The sequence below is a fragment of the Scyliorhinus torazame genome, chromosome 2, assembly GCF_047496885.1.
Source record: "Scyliorhinus torazame isolate Kashiwa2021f chromosome 2, sScyTor2.1, whole genome shotgun sequence".
NCBI lineage: Eukaryota > Metazoa > Chordata > Chondrichthyes > Carcharhiniformes > Scyliorhinidae > Scyliorhinus > Scyliorhinus torazame.
Window position 1 is genome coordinate 357,094,367 of NC_092708.1, and position 18,092 is coordinate 357,112,458.

At 51.1% G+C, this 18,092-nt stretch overlaps 1 protein-coding gene across 2 annotated transcripts in view; it reads left to right on the forward strand.

The window, feature by feature from the left end:
• The first annotated feature begins 1,477 nt into the window (after positions 1 to 1,477).
• Positions 1,478 to 18,092, forward strand: part of LOC140403830 (synaptotagmin-16-like) — a 278,502-nt gene continuing 261,887 nt past the window's right edge. For both annotated transcript variants that reach the window (XM_072492050.1, XM_072492058.1), the window contains exon 1: positions 1,478 to 1,590. In XM_072492050.1, coding sequence (XP_072348151.1) covers positions 1,578 to 1,590 — 13 coding nt within the window. In that variant the 5' untranslated portion in view covers positions 1,478 to 1,577. The remainder of the gene's footprint in view (positions 1,591 to 18,092) is intronic.

Below are 18,092 nucleotides of genomic sequence, written 5' to 3' on the forward strand. Positions count from 1 at the left end.
TGGCGCGGCGCCACTGCGCATGTCCTCGTTGGCACCGGCGCAACTGCGCATGCGCGGATCCCGTGGCGCACAGTTCGCGCCGGGATCGGCAGCTGGAGCGGCGAGAACTGGTCCAGCGCCGTGCTGGCCCCCTGTAGGGGCCAGAATTAGTACCGAGAGCGGCCCGTTCACGCCATCATAAAATGCGACGGCGTTTACGCCGGCGTGGACATTCTGCCGCGGGATTGGAGAATCCCACCCCATATACGTCATGTCACCATAGTCCCTGATGACCGTAGACTGCTTTCCCCTTTTGAGGAGGAGAGCTGGTGGTGATTTAACCTGAGGATCACCACACCTCAGGCGAGGGACAAAGTTGAGAAGGCGGGACTTTCATGAATAACCTCAGCCGGTACGGGGAATTGAACCCGCGCTGCTGGCCTCGCTCTGCATCACAATCCAGCCATCCAGCCAACTCAGCTGAACAAGCCCCCCCCCCCCCAATCCATGTAGGCTCACCAGGAGCACACTGAGGCATTTAAGAGATTCTGATGCATTTATGAGTTGCTCCGTGTATATGAAAGGGGAGCTAAAGGGGAACAGTATTCTTATTTTCCCGTTTACTGGTGCTCCATTTTAAAGTATACAAGAGCAGTTCAGATCAATATTCTTATTTCACCTTCTTACTGTTTATTTTCCTTCTGTTTAACACCAGTTTAGGCGCGAGGCAGCTTCCAGTCTCAAATATACCTGAGCTCACAGCAAAATGCAAAGTCGTCCTGGTTAGAGGGTCGTCTTTTTAAAAAAAAAAATCATTTTTGAAAAATAAGACAAGGGCATCCCACGTTTACGAAATCTGCATTTTTATTGGAAGGGAGATGGAATGAATAATTGGGGCTTCAAACCACCGTGCAGGGACTGCCAAGTGGAATGGTGCAGGTGCAGTTTCCGACCGCTGGATCAGACTTTAAAATAAACGAAGAGTTTGAGCTGATGCAAGGAATTAAAACAGAAAGCGCTGGAAACATTCAGCATGTCAGGCAGCGTGGAAGGTGGGCTCCTCGACAGGCGGTCCCTCAAAGCAACATGCAGGTGTCAGAGCATGTCTCCAAGCTGGGGATCTCTGCTGTGAATAACCTGTTTGAGAATGCAATACATTTAAATTGCTGCAAATGGCTCAACGATGCCATCAAATAATGTTAACGGGGCTCAGAACAAAAGGAAGGCTTGCATTCAATGCCTTGCCTATACCCCTGGGACGTCCCAAAACCCTTTACAGCCAATGCTTGGATGGACACGGTCACTTTCGTTTTGTGACCGGCCTGTTTGCTCTGTGCTGGGAAACGCAGTAAAGGGTTAAACGACCACTCAAACCCTTCCTGGTGGCTCCTGTTCATCGCACGAGAAGATCAATAAAGAGAGAGGGAGAGAGAGCGAGAAGGGCGAATGGAGGGAAGGGATTGGTGCTGAGTGGAGCGGGAGGAGGAGTTGGGGATATTGCAGAGATCGCTACGTGTGTTGTTAGCCTGGGGTCTGACTGAGGAATTTGCAAAGGGAGGCGAGCGGCCGGACTCCACTCTGGCTGAGGCGGCCAGATTATGGCGACTGATAGTAAGTGGGCAGTGTGCACGGCACCCAGCTAGCAATGTCAAACACAAAGCTGTTAGCCGGGGGGCTCGGAAAGAGGCAATAGCACACGGTTACAGCAAGTGCAGCCGTAAAGGCGAACCGGATAGGTGTTGGATTATAGGAAACACTTTGAAAATTGCAGCGAGACTATTAGAGAAAGCCTCGAGGATATTACGAGGCTGTCATTGTCCATTTGAGTATCGGGAACTTGCAGTAGAGACAATGCAACTGTTGGTAAGAGATGGTTTGGTTTGGGGAGGGAGGGGGTTTAGGAACGGCTCTGAACCGATCATTTGATGTAATGTTGGGCTGATTATCGAGGACCGCAGCGCCTAGTGCTTTGTCCTGAAGCTATGGGCGATAACGCCGAATGAGTTGTGTGCAGTGACCTCAGGCCAAAAAGAAATGGCAGGGTTTCCATTATTGCTTTGCAGAGGCATTGGGGGGTAGCTATCGACCAACACCCTGTGCTGTCATCGTCTCTGCATTAGTCTAATCAGTGTTTATATCCTGAGTTTGAAATGGTGAGAGTTTAGATGTGTGGATTGTGGGTGGGGGGGGACCTGACCTGACCTGAATTCTATGGACTGTCTAATTAAACTCCCCTGTATGTGCTAGTTTAAACTGTTGGAGGGGGTTTTGTTCGCTGTACTCGCTTAACATGAAGTTGCCAAGGAGTGCAAAACAAATTTTAAAGTAAACCGAACTTTGCTTTCACCCAATCACAGCATATCAGATGGGTGAGGTACACAGCAACCTGTCTGATTAATCACTGAAGGATTTGAAGTCTTCACCAGCATCCCACCTTAATAATGAACTGTCAGGAGGATGAGCTATCCAACCACTGCACCATGGTACAGGAGGCCATTCGAGCGGGGGGGAGCAAAGAGACAAGTGGTAGTTGTAGGGGATTCTATAATTAGGGGGATTGATAGCATCCTTCGCAAGCAGGACGAGGTGATGCCTACTTGGTGCCAGGGTGAGGGACATCTCTAATTGGCTTGAAAGGATAATGGAGGGGAAGGGGGAGGATCCAGTTGTTGTAGTCCATATTGGGACAAACAGCACAGGCAAGACTAGGAAAGAGAACCTGTTGGGAGATTATCAGGAACTAGGGACAAAATTAACAAACAGGTCCACAAGGGTTATAATCTCTGGATTACTACCCGAGCCACGTGCGAATTGGCATGGGATGAGAAAATTAGGGAAGTAAACACATGGCTAAAGGAGTGGTGCTGGGAAGAGGGGTTCCATTTCATTGGGCACTGGCATCAATATTGGGACGGGAGGTACCTTTACCATTGGGATGGCCTGCACCTGAACTGATCTGGGACAAGTGTTCTAGCGGAAAGGATAAATAGGGTGGTCACAAGGAATTTAAACCAGCAAATGGGATGGGGGTCGAGGGAAAGGTAAAGCTACAAGAAGTATAATGGTTATGATGCACAATCAATTACACTCAAGACAAAGTGATTTCATAACTGAAGGCTTTAATCTACTAGAACCTTTTCCCCAGCAGCTTCGATACAGAAAGTGAAGGCTGCTGGGACGGCACCATCTCTTGTACCCCGCCTTCAGGGCGGAGCTATGTAATACAGCCAATGGTAGACTCCTGGGTCTAACCAATGGTCATCAGCCTCTCGGGTACCACAATACCTGGTACTACCACATTCACCCCCTGTTGAAAAAGAGCCCGGCGGGGATGGTGGCCAGCGTTAATAGTCGCCTTTAGCATGGTATGACCAGATATGGAGGTACCGTGATGTCGAGGATATTTACAAAGTGTTCATAGTGCAGCAATCAGTCGATCGGGTGGCCTGGTCGTCCTACTGGAGCGTCTGGGCTTCGGCGGTGATTCTGATGAGGGTCCCGGTGGTTGCGACTCCGGGAGCATGGTGTCGTCCTCCCTGGTAGCTTTGTCACCCCTAGGCGGCGCTGTAGGGGCAAAAGGTTGACAGTGAGGGGGGGCGCCTGTAGGGGGCGTCGGTGGGTGGTCGGGCCTAGGCAGGAGCGGCGGGAGTACTGACCCTCCAGTGAGGTGTTGTGGGGGAGGTGGGGGCAATGGTTCGGGTGCGCGTGGGGTTCCGGCGGGCGGCAGGTCCTGAAGGGAGACTGTGTCTTGCCGGCCATCAGGGAACGCCACGTAGGCGTACTGGGGGTTAGTGTGCAGCAGGTGGACCCTCTCAACCAACGGGTCCGACTTGTGCGCCCACACGTGCTTCCGAAGCAGGATGGGTCCTGGTGTCGCTTGCCAGGTTGGGAGCGAGGTACCGGAGGAGGACTTCCTGGGGAAAACAAGGAGTCATTCATTAGGTGTCTGATTTGTAGTTGAACAGAGCAGCGACCGGATGGCATAGAGGGCCATCGGGAGGACCTCTTGCCAGCGGGAGACCGGGAGATTCCTGGACCGTAGGGCCAGTAGAACGGTCTGCCAGACCGTTCCGTTCTCCCTCTCCACCTGCCCGTTTCCCCGGGGGTTGTAACTGGCCGTCCTGCTCGAGGCGATGCCCTTGCTGAGCAGGAATTGACGCAGTTCGTCGCTCATAAAGGAGGACCCCCTATCACTGTGTATGTACGCGGGGAAACCGAACAGTGTAAAGATACCCTGGAGGGCCTTGATGACGGTGGTTGTGATCATGTCTGGGCAGGGGATGGCGAATGGGAACCGGGAGTACTCATCAATTACGTTCAGTAAATACGTGTTGCGGTCCATGGAGGAGAGGGGGCCTTTGAAGTCCATGCTGAGGCGTTCAAAGGGATGGGATGCCTTTATCAGGTGCGCCCTCTCTGGCCGGTAGAAGTGCGGTTTGCACTCCGCGCAGATTTGGCAGTCCCTGGTGACTGTCCTGACCTCCTCGATGGAGTAGGGCAGGTTGCGGGTCTTGACAAAATGGAAAAAACGAGTGACCCCCGGGTGGCAAAGGTCCTCGTGGAGGGATCGGAGGAGGTCCACTTGTGCAGTGGCACAGGTGCCGCGGGACAGGGCATCAGGAGGCTCGTTTAGCTTCCCCGGATGGTACAAGATCTCGTAGTTGAAGGTGGAGAGTTCTATCCTCCACCGCAAGATTTTGTCGTTTTTAATCTTGCCCCGCTGTGCATTATCGAACATGAAGGCAACTGACCGTTGGTCCGTGAGGAGAGTGAATTTCCTGCTGGCCAGGTAATGCCTCCAATGTCTCACAGCTTCAACTATGGCTTGTGTCTCTTTTTCGACCGAGAAATGGCGAATTTCGGAAGCATGGAGGGTACGGGAGAAGTAAGCCATGGGCCTGCCCACTTGGTTGAGGGTGGCGGCCAGAGTTACGTCGGATGCATCGCTCTCGACCTGGAAGGGGAGGGACTCGTCGATGGCGTGCATCGTGGCCTTTGCAATGTCTGCTTTGATGCGGCTGAAGGCCTGGCGGGCCTCCGTCGACAGGGGGAAGGTTGAGGACTGGATCAGGGCTCGGGCTTTGTCTGCGTAATTGGGGACCCACTATGCAGAATAGCTGAAGAACCCGAGGCACCGCTTCAGGGCCTTGGGGCAGTGAGGGAGGGGGAACTCCATAAGGGGGCGCATGCGTTCAGGGTCGGGGCCTAATACTCCACTTCGCACTATGTAGCCTAGAATGGCTAGACGGTCGGTGCTAAAGACGCATTTATCCTTATTGTATGTCAGATTAAGGATTTTCACGGTCTGCAGGAATTTGCGGAGGTTGGTGTCGTGGTCCTGCTGGTCATGGCCGCAGATGGTGACGTTATCCAGATACGGGAACGTTGCGCGTAAGCCGTACCGGTCAACCATTCGGTCCATCTCTCGCTGGAAGACCGAGACCCCATTAGTGACACCAAAGGGAACTCTTAAAAATTGATAGAGCCGCCCATCTGCTTCGAAGGCAGTGTACTTGCGGTCACTAGTGCGGAGGGGTAGCTGGTGGTAGGCGGACTTGAGGTCCACCGTGGAGAAAACCTTGTATTGTGCGATCCTGTTTACTAGGTCGGCTATACGGGGGAGAGGGTACGCATCCAGCTGCGTAAACCTGTTGATGGTCTGGCTGTAGTCTATGACCATCCTATGTTTCTCCCGGTCTTTACCACCACTACTTGAGCTCTCCAGGGACTGTTGCTCGCTTCGATGACCCCTTCCCCCAGCAGCCTTTGGACCTCTGACCTGATGAAGGTCCTATCCTGGGCACTGTACCGTCTGCTCCTGGTGGCGACGGGTTTGCAATCCGGGGTGAGGTTCGCAAACAGGGAAGGCGGGTCGACCTTGAGGGTCGCGAGGCTGCAGACAGTAAGGGGAGGTATAGGGCTACCGCATTTAAAAGTCAGGCTTTGCAAATGGCATTGGAAGTCCAGCCCCAGGAGGGTAGCCGCGCAGAGGTGCGGCAGGACGGACAGGCGGGAATTGTTGAATTTCCTGCCTTGGACAGTGAGGTTCGCTAGGCAGAACCCCTTTATCTCCACCGAGTGTTACCCGGAGGCCAGGGAGATCCTTTGGTTTACAGGGTGGGTTACAAGTGAACAGCGCCTTACCTTGTCGGGGTGAACAAAGCTTTCCGTGCTCCCAGAGTCAATCAGGCAAGACGTCTCATGGCCGTTGATGAGGACCGTCGTTGTGGCCGTTGCGAGTGTCCGGGGTCGACTTTGGTCCAGTGTCACCGAGGCCAGATGAAGCAATTGCGAGTTCTGGTCGGGCAGCGTGTAGTCGGCCGTGCTGGGGGCCTGGGGCCCCATCCAAGATGGTGTCACCCATGCGTCGCACATGGTGTCCGGGGATGCATAAGATGGCGGCGGCGAGGGACAAAATGGCGGCGCCCACCCGTCCAGCGTGGTGTCCGGGGGGCAAGATGGCCACGCCCGGGGGTCGCACGTGGCGCTAGGATATGGGGGTGGCGGTGAACGTTGGCCGGTCGGGGCCTGAAGGGGGTTTGCCGCGGCGGTCCATAGTCGCTGGAGACCGTGGCCATGACACGGGCTTGGCAGACCCCCACAAAGTGGCCCTTCTTGCCGCACCCTTTGCAGGTGGCGGTGCGGGACGGGCAGCGCAGGCGGGGATGGTTCGCCTGGCCACAGAAGAAACAGCGGGGCCCGGCGGCGTTAGCGGGCCGTCTCGCCGCGCGGGGTCAGGGGGAAGGTCTGAGGGGCTGCCGCTGTGGGGTGCCACGCAGCCCAGGGGGCCGCCGCGCGATCGGGTGCAAAGGGCAGCACGTTTTTGTAGGCAACTTCCATGGACCCTGCCAGGGCCCGTGCCTCTAAGTCCCAGAGTGTCCCTTTCGAGGAGTCTTCCGCGGATATCGGGGGAGCTCATACCTGCAACAAAAGCATTCCTGATTAAAAAATCTGTGTGCTCGCTCCCCGAAACTTGCGGGCAGCCACAGTTTTGGCCCAGCACCAGTAGCGCCCGGTAGAAATCTTCCAACGATTCCCCGGGGCTCTGCCGTCTAGTCGCAAGCAGGTGACGAGCGTAGACCTGGTTTACAGGGCGGATGTAATGTCCTTCTAGCAGTTCGATAGCGGCAGCATAGTTCGCCGTCTCCTCGATAAGGCGGTAGATCCCAGGGCTGACCTGGGAGTGCAGGAGATGCATCTTCTGTCCTTCCGTGGGGGTGCCTACGACTGTGTCGAGGTAGCCCTTAAAGCACGCCAGCCCGTATTTAAAAATAGCAGCAGAGTTCTCTGCGTGGGGGCTGAGCTGGAGGCACTCCGGTTTGATTCGGAGATCCATCCTTCCAACTTAAGTTGCAGTAGATTAAATTGATGCGCAATCAATTACACTCAAGACGAAGTGATTTCATAACTAAAGGCTTTAATCTACGAGAACCTTTTCCCCCAGCAGCTTTGATACAGAAAGTGAAGGCTGCTGGACGGCACCATCTCTTATACCCCGCCTTCAGGGCGGAGCTATGTAATACAGCCAATGGTAGACTCCTGGGCCTAACCAATGGTCATCAGCCTCTCGGGTACCGCAATACCTGGTACTACCACAGGTTAATAGGAATCAAAGCAGCAGGGCAGCATGTGAGGAGAAGGTAGAGATTAATAGAATGAACAGGCAGGGCAAGTCTAACAACTACAGAGGTGAAAGGAAATGTAAAAAATCAAAATGTAAGGTGACTGGGGGAGTGAAAGCTGGGAAGGAGGTGGAATGTTATCAGAGATTAATAAAGAAGGTCAAAATGTGTGAAAAGTGTAATGCACAAGAAAATCCTGCTAGGGAAAGACAAATCAGTAGGACATATTTAAAAACCTTGTACCTAAATGCACACACTGTTCAGAATTAGGTCAATGAGCTGACAGGACAAATGGGTATGATTTGGTGGGGATTACTGAAACATGGTTGCAGGAGGACCGGGACTGGGAATTGAATGTCCAAGGGTCCAGTATTCCGAAAGGATAGACAGGATGGAACAGGAGGTAGAGTTGCTTTATTGGTTAAAGATTACACCAAGGCTGTATTAAGAAATTATATTGGCACTAAGGGCCAAGATGTTGAACTGATGTGGGTGGAAATAAAAAACAAGGGAAAAAAAACCTTGATAAGAGTAATTTACAGACCCCCGAGCAATATTTCCAAAGAGGGACATAGTATCAACCAAAAAATCATGAGGGCTTGTAAGAAGGGCACGATGGTAATGATGGGTGTTTTTTTAATATGCATAATGACTGGATGAATCAAATTGTCAAGGGTAGCCTCGAGGGAGATTTGATAAAGAGTGTAAGAGGGATTGTTTCTTGGAGCAATATGTTATGGAGCCAACTAGGGAGCAGGCTATTTTAGAGTAAGTATTATGTAACAAAGAAGGTTTGATAAATAGTCTTGTCATTAAGGATCTTCTTGGAAGGAATGATCACAGCATGCTAGAATTTCAAATTCAGATTGAACGAGAAGACAGAGTGCCGAGCTAGAGTTTTAGCATTGGGCACAGGTAATTATACAGGCCTGAGGAAAGAGTTGGCCCAAGTAGACTGGGCAGAGATAATTGAGGGTAGGATAGTTGAGGAACAATGATGGATGTTCAGGGAGATATTAAACAACACTCAATTAAAGTATTTGTAAAAGGGAGAAAAATGTTCCAAGAAGTCAAGGAAGGCATAAATGCAAAAACTAGGGCATACCATACTGCAAAAGCTAGCTGTAAGCTGAAGGATTGGAAAAACTTTTAAGGTTCAGCAAAAAGCTACTAAAAATAAAATCAAAAGAACTAAGATGAACAATGCGAGGAAACGAGCAGAAAACATATATACATATACCAAAAGCTTCTATAAGTATACAAAGAGGAAGAAAATGGTTAAATAAATGTTGGCCTTTTAAAGGATGATACTGGTGAGGTAATAATGGGAACACAGATGGCGGAGGCACTGAACCAATATTTTACCTCTGTCTTCACTGTAGAAGATAATAAAAAGTTTCCCAAAACTACAGTTAATGCAGAAGAACATGTTGCAATAAACATCACTAGGGAGATGGTATTGAATAAACTGATGGGATTAAGGGCAGATAAGCCTCCGGTACCTGATGGCCTACACCCTAGAGTATTAAGGGAGGTGGCAGCAGAGATAATGGTCATGATATTTCAGAGTTCCTTGGATTCTGGAAGGGTCCCAGTGGATTGAAAACACATTCATGTGACGCCCTTATTCAAAAAGGGAGAGAGGCAAAAAATAGGAAACTGTAGACCGGTTAGCTTGACCTCTGTGGTGCGGAAGTTGCCGGAATCAATCATTAAGAAGGAGATGACTCCATGCCCCCCACTGGGTGGAACTGGAGCTGGGAGAGGAGAGGGACCAAAGCCCGTTGTGGCGGCTGGATGTGGGACTGCTGGCGGACGAGGTGGTGTGTGGGAAGGTGAGGGGGTGTATCAAAAGGTAGTTGGAGGCCAACGACAACGGGGCGGTGCGGGTGGGGGTGGTATGGGAGGCGTTGAAGGCGGTGATCAGGGGAGAGCTAATTTCCATTAGGGCTCATATGGAGAAGACCGAGGGTATGGAAAGGGAGAGGTTAGTGGGGGAGATTTTGAGAGTGGACAGGAGATACGCAGAGGCCCCGGAGGAAAGATTACTTGGGGAAAGACGACGGCTCCAGACGGAGTTCGACCTGTTGACCACAGGGAAGGCGGAGGCACAGTGGAGGAAAGCGCAGGGGGCGACCTACGAGGATGGGGAAAAGGCTAGTCGGATGCTGGCACACCAGCTCCGTAAGAGGATGGCAGCGAGGGAAATAGGGGGAGTCAAAGATGGAAGGGGAGCCACGGTTCGGACTGCAACGAAAATAAACGAGGTATTCAAAGCCTTTTATGAAGAGCTGTACAGATCCCAGCCCCCAGCGGGGGAAGAGGGGATGAGACGATTCCTAGATCAGCTGAGATTCCCGAGGGTGGAGGAGCAAGAGGTGGCTGGTTTGGGGGCACCAATTGGGTTGGAGGAGCTGAGCAAGGGTTTGGGGAGCATGCAGGCGGGGAAGGCCCCGGGACCGGACGGATTCCCGGTGGAGTTCTACAGGAAGTACGCAGACCTGTTGGCTCCGCTACTGGTGAGGGCCTTTAATGAGGCAAGAGAGGAGGGGACCCTGCCCCCGACAATGTCGGAAGCGGCAATTTCTTTGATCCTAAAGCGGGACAAGGACCCACTGCAATGTGGATCGTACAGGCCGATCTCGCTCCTCAATGTGGATGCAAAGTTGCTGGCAAAAGTGCTGGCCACGAGGATCGAGGACTGTGTCCCGGGGGTAATCCACGAGGACCAGACGGGATTTGTAAAGGGCAGGCAACTAAACACCAATGTGCGGCGGCTCTTAAACGTGATAATGATGCCATCGGAGGAGGGAGAGGCGGAGATAGTGGCAGCTATGTACGCGGAAAAGGCCTTTGGCCGAGTAGAGTGGGAGTACCTCTGGGAGGTGTTGCGTAGGTTTGGGTTCGGGGTAGGGTTTATCAATTGGGTTAAGCTCCTTTTTACAGAGCCCCGATGGCGAGTGTAGTGACGAACCGGCGGAGGTCGGAGTACTTTCGACTGTACCGAGGGACGAGGCAGGGGTGCCCCCTGTCCCCCCTGTTGTTCGCATTGGCGATCGAACCATTGACCATGTCATTGAGGGAGTCTAATAAATGGAGGGGGGTGGTCCGAGGGGGAGAAGAGCATCGGGTGTCGCTATATGCGGATGACCTGTTGCTGTACGTGGCGGATCCAATGGAGGGGATGGTGGAGGTCATGCAGACTCTAAGGGAGTTTGGGGAGTTTTCAGGCTATAAGCTCAATGTAGGGAAGAGTGAGCTCTTTGTATTACAGGCGGGGGACCAAGAAAGAGGGATAGGGGACCTACCGCTGAGGAGGGCGGAGGGGAGCTTTCGGTATCTGGGGATCCAGATAGCCAGGAGTTGGGGGACCCTACATAAACTGAATCTGATGAGGTTGGTGGAGCAAATGGAGGAGGATTTCAAAAGATGGGACATGTTACCGCTCTCGCTGGCGGGTAGAGTGCAGTCGGTCAAAATGGTGGTCCTTCCGAGGTTTCTGTTTGTGTTTCAGTGCCTTCCCATCATGATCACTAAGGCCTTTTTTAAGAGAGTAGGCAGGAGTATTATGGGGTTTGTGTGGGCGAATAAGACCCCGAGAGTAAGGAGAGGGTTCCTGGAACGCAGTAGGGACCGAGGAGGGTTGGTGCTGCCAAACCTGGGGAGCTACTACTGGGCAGCAAATGTGGCGATGATCCGCAAGTGGGTTATGGAGGGAGAGGGGGCGGCATGGAAGAGGATGGAGATGGCGTCCTGTTAAGGAACGAGCCTGGGGGCGTTGTTGACGGCACCGCTGCCGCTCTCGCCGACAAAGTATACCACTGGCCCGGTGGTGGCGGCAACGCTAAGGATCTGGGGCCAGTGGAGACGGCACCGGGGTGCAATGGGAGCATTGCTGTGGTCCCCGATCAGGGGTAACCACCAGTTTGTCCTGGGGAAGATGGACAGGGGGTTCCAGAGCTGGCATCAGGCGGGGATTGGAAGAATGGGGGACCTGTTCATCGACGGGACGTTTGCGAGCCTAGGGGCACTGGAGGAGAAGTTTGAGTTACCCCCGGGAAATGCCTTTAGATATATGCAGGTGAGGGTGTTTGTGAGGCGACAGGTGAGGGAATTCCCGTTGCTCCCGGCACAAGAAGTTCAAGACAGGGTGATCCCGGGTGTATGGGTCGGGGAGAGCAAGGTGTCGGAAATACACCAGGAGTTGAAAGAAGAGGGGGAAGCGCTGGTCGAAGAGTTGAAGGGTAAATGGGAGGAGGAGCTGGGGGAGGAGATCGAGGAAGGTCTGTGGGCTGATGCCCTAGGTAGGGTTAATTCCTCCTCCTCGTGTGCCAGGCTCAGCCTGATACAATTTAAGGTGGTCCACAGAGCGCACTTGACGGGGGCGAGGTTGAGTAGGTTCTTTGGGGTAGAGGACTGGCCATGTTGTTGCAATTGTATAGGGTGTTGGTGTGATCACATCGAGAGTATTGTGTCCAGTTTTGGTCTCCTTATCTGAGGAAGGATCTGGTGGCGTTGGGAGGCAGTTTAGAGGGGTTTCACCAGATTGATTCCAGGGATGAAAGGGTTGACCTATGAGGCGAAATTAAACAGTTTGAGCTGATACTCACTGGATCTCAGAAGGATGACAGGGGATCCGATTAACGTGCATAAAATATTAAATGGGATTGGTAAAGTAAACGTAGACCAAATGTTCCTCCTTCTGGGGCAATCTAGAATGAGAGGTCACAGATATACGCTAAAGGATATAGATTTAGAACTGAGAAGACAAGGAACTACTTCTCGCAGACGGTGGTGAATTTGTGGAACTCGCTGCCCCATAGTCCGGTGGAATCGGAGTCATTAAATGTTTTCAAGATGGAGATAGATGCATTTCTGATAGAAAAACCAGTTAAAGGGATATGGGCAACAGGTGGGGAGGTGGATTTGAGCCCAAGAAGAGATCCGACACCTGATTGAATGGTGGAGCAGGCTCGAAGGGCTGAATTGCCAACTTCTCCAAATTCCTATGAACAAGGGCAGCTGAGTTGAAGCAAAGTGACAGTGGTGCAGTCTATCCAGGTGTCACATTCATCTGCTAGAGTAAACTCTCGGTGACTCCAATATGCTGAAAGCTGCCTTATGTTTTTGCCAAACATGGTGAGGGAGCTCATTTTGTGATGAGCATCTTTCCCCCACATTCCATCAGGCGGGTCACCACCATGTGGAATGGGAGAGGCGATCAGTGCAGGTAAGGCAGTTGGGTTAAGGGAGGTTAGATTGGTATGCGAGGGTGAACGTGATAGAAGGATATGGTCACAGGACAAGAGGAAGTAAATTGAGTGGGAAGAGGCTCATTTGCAGCATAAACAAACGGCCCTTTCTTGTGGTGTAAGTTAATGTCGCTCTATACTGTGTTGAGAAATGTATTTGGAGAATCACTGCTGAAGTGAGTAGCTTATAAGGTGTTTTCAAAGGCTTGCAACAAGACAATGTAGGAATTGCTCAATCAAAACTGGCCTATCTTGCCGTCTGTCATCTTGGCAGTTCCAAGGAGCAGCACGGTGGTGCAGTGGTTAGCACTGCTGCCTCTCGTTTTGAGAGGCCGGCCCGCCGTTCGGTGGGCACCGACCGCGGGCCAGACCCCATGGGAGGTCCCCCCCCGGTGCAGGAACCGCCCCCCCCCCCCCCCCCCACAGGCCGCCCCCCCCCCAGTGTTCCCGTCAGCAGTGACCAGGTGTGGACGGCGCCGGCGGTCATGTTGGGGCGGCCGCTCGGCCCGTCCCAGCCGGAGAATCGCCGCTCGCCTTTTGCAAACGGCGAGCGGCGGTTCTCCGAGCGGCCAGGCGTGATTCTCGCGGCTCTGGTTTGGGGGGGGGAGGTGGGAGAATCGCGCACGGGTGTCGGCGCGGCGTGGTGGGATTTGCGCGGCACCCCGGCGATTCTCCCACCCGGCCGGTGGGGGGGGGGGTGAATTCTGCCCACTGTTCATAGAATTTACAGTGCAGAAGGTGGCCATTCGGCCCATCAAGTCTTCACTGGCCCTTGGAAAGAGCACCCTACCCAAGCCCACACCACCTCCCTATCCCCGTAAACCAGTAATCCCACCTAACCTTTTTGGACACTTCAGGGCAATTTAGCATGGCCAATCCACCTAACCTACACACACCTAACCTACACATCTTTGGACTGTGGGAGGAAACCGGAGCACCCGGCGGAAACCCACGCACACACGGGGAGAACGTGCAGACTCCACACAGACAGTGACCCAAGCTGGGAGATGAACTTGGGACCCTGGAACTGTGAAGTAACTGTGCTAACCACTGTGCTACCATGCCGCCCGTTGAACAAAGTTATGGAGACAGGGAAGGGTAAACACATTTGAAGTTAAAGATGGGAATCATGGTCCATTCTCTGGGGAATGGGGAGGCAATGGAACTTGGTGAGAATAATGATTATGGTACAAATGCAGCCCATGGTGTCCTTGACCATTTCTGTTTCATGAAAGGAATGAAAGGGCAGCAGGGAATTTTGAGCGTCAAAATGGTAATGGTGTGGATTAGAGTTTGGTTGGGAAAAGTGGTGATGGCAGTGCGTGAAGTGATGAAAGAAACTGTCTTGGTGATGCCTTGTGTGTGTGGGGAAAAACGCGAAGTTTGAGGTTCAGCAGTTTGACATAGACTTAGTCTGAGGTGACCTATAAAAAGAAACTGTAATTGTGGTTGGTACAGGGATAATGGCGTTTTTGGAAGAATGCAGGCACTTGACAAATCTCAATGCACCATTGTAACTATGTAACCACATTTGTAATTAGTTAGCACATTTTCTAAGGTTCATAATCAATAACTATGAAAGCAACTGGTACTTAGTGTAACTGCACACAATCTAAGTAATCGATTTGCTTCAGCAGTGTCAGTAAAATTCAGTTTCGAATATTTCAGCATCTGTACTTTTAGATTAAGTTTCTAATTTAGATTTGCAGTTGCAAACAAGTTGAAGTAGTGAATAGGTCACTTAATTTTGTTGGGTTAGGTTTCATCAAAGATTATCTTGGTTATTATCCTCTTCCCTTTCTCCTGGAACCTCTCCATTCCCATGAGCTCTCGCCCCCCCCCCCCCCCCCCCCCCCCCCCCCCCGGCCTCTCCATCTACCCCGACCCCGCGACCTCTCCATCCTCTCCGCAATCTCCATCCACCGTAATCTCTGAATCCCCCCCCCCCCCCCTCACCACCCCGATCTGTACTATGACTGTTACTTCGGTAGATTAGACCAGTGTAGGATATAAATTCATTGTCAACAATGACATCGCTTGGGGAGAAAAGTTACCTGTAATAAAACATTTGTTCACCTGTATACCCAGATCCCTTTGCTCATTTACTCCATTCAGTTACAAAAATGATTTTAGTATTGCTGTTTTTAATTTCCTACCAAAGAACATAATCTACTATTTATCCATATTAAAGATAATTTGCCACTTACAGCCCAGTACATAAGTTCTTGTATTATGTTGCATCATTCCTCGGTGTTAATTATACCCCACAGTTCAGCATCACCTGCAATTTCTGATGATGTTACTTGTTCTTAAATGTAAATCATTAATGAATAAGTGACCCCCAACCCCAGGTCCTTGGTTTCTACCCTCCTTGAATCTATCCTTTACCCCAGTAACTGTCCCCTGACTATGCGTGACCTAATCTTTGTCACAAATCTATTTTTTGGATTTTAAGTTGAACGACAGTTTTGCCAAATGCTGCTAGGTTGAGCAGAAGTGTACTGGATGTGCATTTGAAAGTGTCTCTCTTTCCAAAGGTCTCTGCACAGCTAAGTAAGTAATATGTTTGTTAACTTTATTTACAAGTGGCATTTGAACTGTATTGGGTTGCTTAATTGGAGTTAGTACCAGACATGGAAAATAAGTTCAAGTTTTTCCTTGTGTTTAAGAACAGCTTAATTGATAATTGTAAAGCTATTTTCTTTGATATTAATGTGGTTATCTCTGTATTTTAATTAAAGTTTGTTTTAACATAAAAGATACCTATTAGGCAGAATCATCACTCCTGGGGTGAAGTATCCTTTCTTCACAGTTTTATGAATTAGAAAAGATGTTTGGGGTTCTTGGCTGGTATGTGAACAAAGTGTTGGGGCCCATGAATGGCCCATTATCCTGACAAAGCATCGCTCTGCTTAGCATCTTGGGATAAGCATTTGCCCATGTTTCCCTTGTCAGACTGTAGATTCCGACTGAACGTCTACCCGCATCCCAGTGTGGTTTCAGAACTGGGATTGACATGACCTTTTCAGTCCAGCAGCTGCAAGAAAAATGCCTTCAACAAAGGCGACCTTCATCAATCTTACCAAGACTTTGTGAGTGGAGGTGGCCTATATAAATGTTGGAGAGAATTGGCTGCCCTCTGAACAAACAAAGAACAAAAAAAAGTACAGCACAGGAACAGGCCCTTCGGCCCTCCAAGCCTGCGCCGACCATGCTGCCCGTCTAAACTAAAATCTTCTACTCTTCCGGCGTCCGTATCCCTCTATTCCCATTCTATTCATGTATTTGTCACGATGTCCCTTAAACGTCACTATCGTCCCTGCTTCCACCACCTCCTCCGGCAGTGAGTTCCAGGCATCCACTACCCTCTGTGTAAAAATACTTGCCTCGTACAGCTCCTCTAAACCTTGCCCCTTGCACCTTAAACCTGTGCCCCCTAGTAATTGACCCCTCTACCCTGGGAAAAAGTCTCTGACTATCCACTCTGTCTATGCCCCTCATAATCTTGTAGACCTCTATCAGGTCACCCCTCAACCTCCTTCGTTCCAGTGAGAACAAACCAAGTTTATTCAACCTCTCCTCATAGCTAATGCCCTCCATACCAGGCAACATCCTGGTAAATCTCTTCTGCACCCTCTCCAAAGCCTCCACATCCTTCTGGTAGTGTGGCGACCAGAATTGAACACTATGCTCCAAGTGTGGCCTAACTAAGGTTCTATACAGCTGCAACATGACTTGCCAACTTTTATACTCCATGCCCCGGCCAATGAAGGCAAGCATGCCGTATGCCTTCTTGACTACCTTCTCCACCTGTGTTGCCCCTTTCAGTGACCTGTGGTCCTGTACACCAAGATCGCTCTGACTGTCAATACTCTTGAGGGTTCTACCATTCACTGTATATTCCCTGCGACCTTCCAAAATGCATGACCTCACATCTGAAATTGCTCAATGTGATCTCCTCTCTCCACGACAACACGATGGATAAGGTCAGCTATGACGGGGCAACTTCAGAACACTGAGATTCCCAGTGGGGTCAAACAGGGTTGTGTTCTGGTACGACATTCTTTGTCATATTATTTTCTTTTCTGCTGTCATATGCCTTCAGGTTATCTACAGTGGGTGGCTACTTACATACCAGAAAAGCCTTCCTTGCCTGAGACCCAAGACAAAGATGTGACAATTCCTCATTAAGAGTTGCTCTATGCTGACAATACTGCAGTAACCTTCCAGGCAAATATACTCTCATGCCTGTAAAGATTTTGTGTTGACTCCATGGAGATTTCTTAGACATAGGGCTAGGGAGTTTTCCTTCTTCTCCCATGTCCATAAAGTGTACTCCCGGATAGATTTTTTTGTTTTGGGAAGGTCGTTGATCTCTAGGGTGGAAGAAGCTGAGTACTCAGTCATAGCGGTTTCGGATCATGCCCCACATTGGGTGGACCTGGAATTAGGAGAGGAAAGGAAGCAGAGAACACTCTGGCGATTAGATGTGGGACTGATGGCGGATGAGGGAGTGTGTGCAAGAGTGCGGGGGTGTATTGAGAGATACCTGGAGGTCAACGACGACGGCGAGGTCCCTGTGGGAGTGGTATGGGAAGCACTAAAAGCGGTGGTCAGAGGAGAGCTGATCTCCATTGGGGCCCACAAAAGGAAAACTGAGGCCAAGGAAAGGGAAAGATTACTGGGGGAGATTTTAAGGGTGGATAGGGAATTTGCAGAGACCCCGGAGGAGGAATTGTACAGGGAGAGGAGACGGCTCCAGACGGAGTTTGACCTTCTGACCACCAGAAAGGCGGAGGTACTGTGGAGGAAGGCACAGGGGAGGAGGTATGAATATGGGGAAAAGGCTAGTCGCCTGTTGGCTCATCAATTGCGAAAGAGGGCAGCAGCGAGGGAGATAGGAGGAATTAGAGACGAAAGGGGAGACACGGTGCGAGGGGCAGGAAAGATAAATGAGGTGTTCAAGACCTTCTATGAGGAACTGTATAGATCTCAACCCCCAGAGGGAGAGGAGGGGATGCGGCAGCTCCTGGACCAATTGAGGTTCCCGAAAGTGGAGGAGCAGGAGGTGGTAGGCCTGGGGGCACCGATTGAGGTGGACGAGGTTATTAAGGGACTGGGAAGCATGCAAGCAGGGAAGGCCCCGGGACCAGACGGGTTCCCGGTGGAATATTACAGAAAATATGTGGACTTGTTGGCCCCGTTGATGGTGAGGACGTTCAATGAGGCCAGGGAAGGG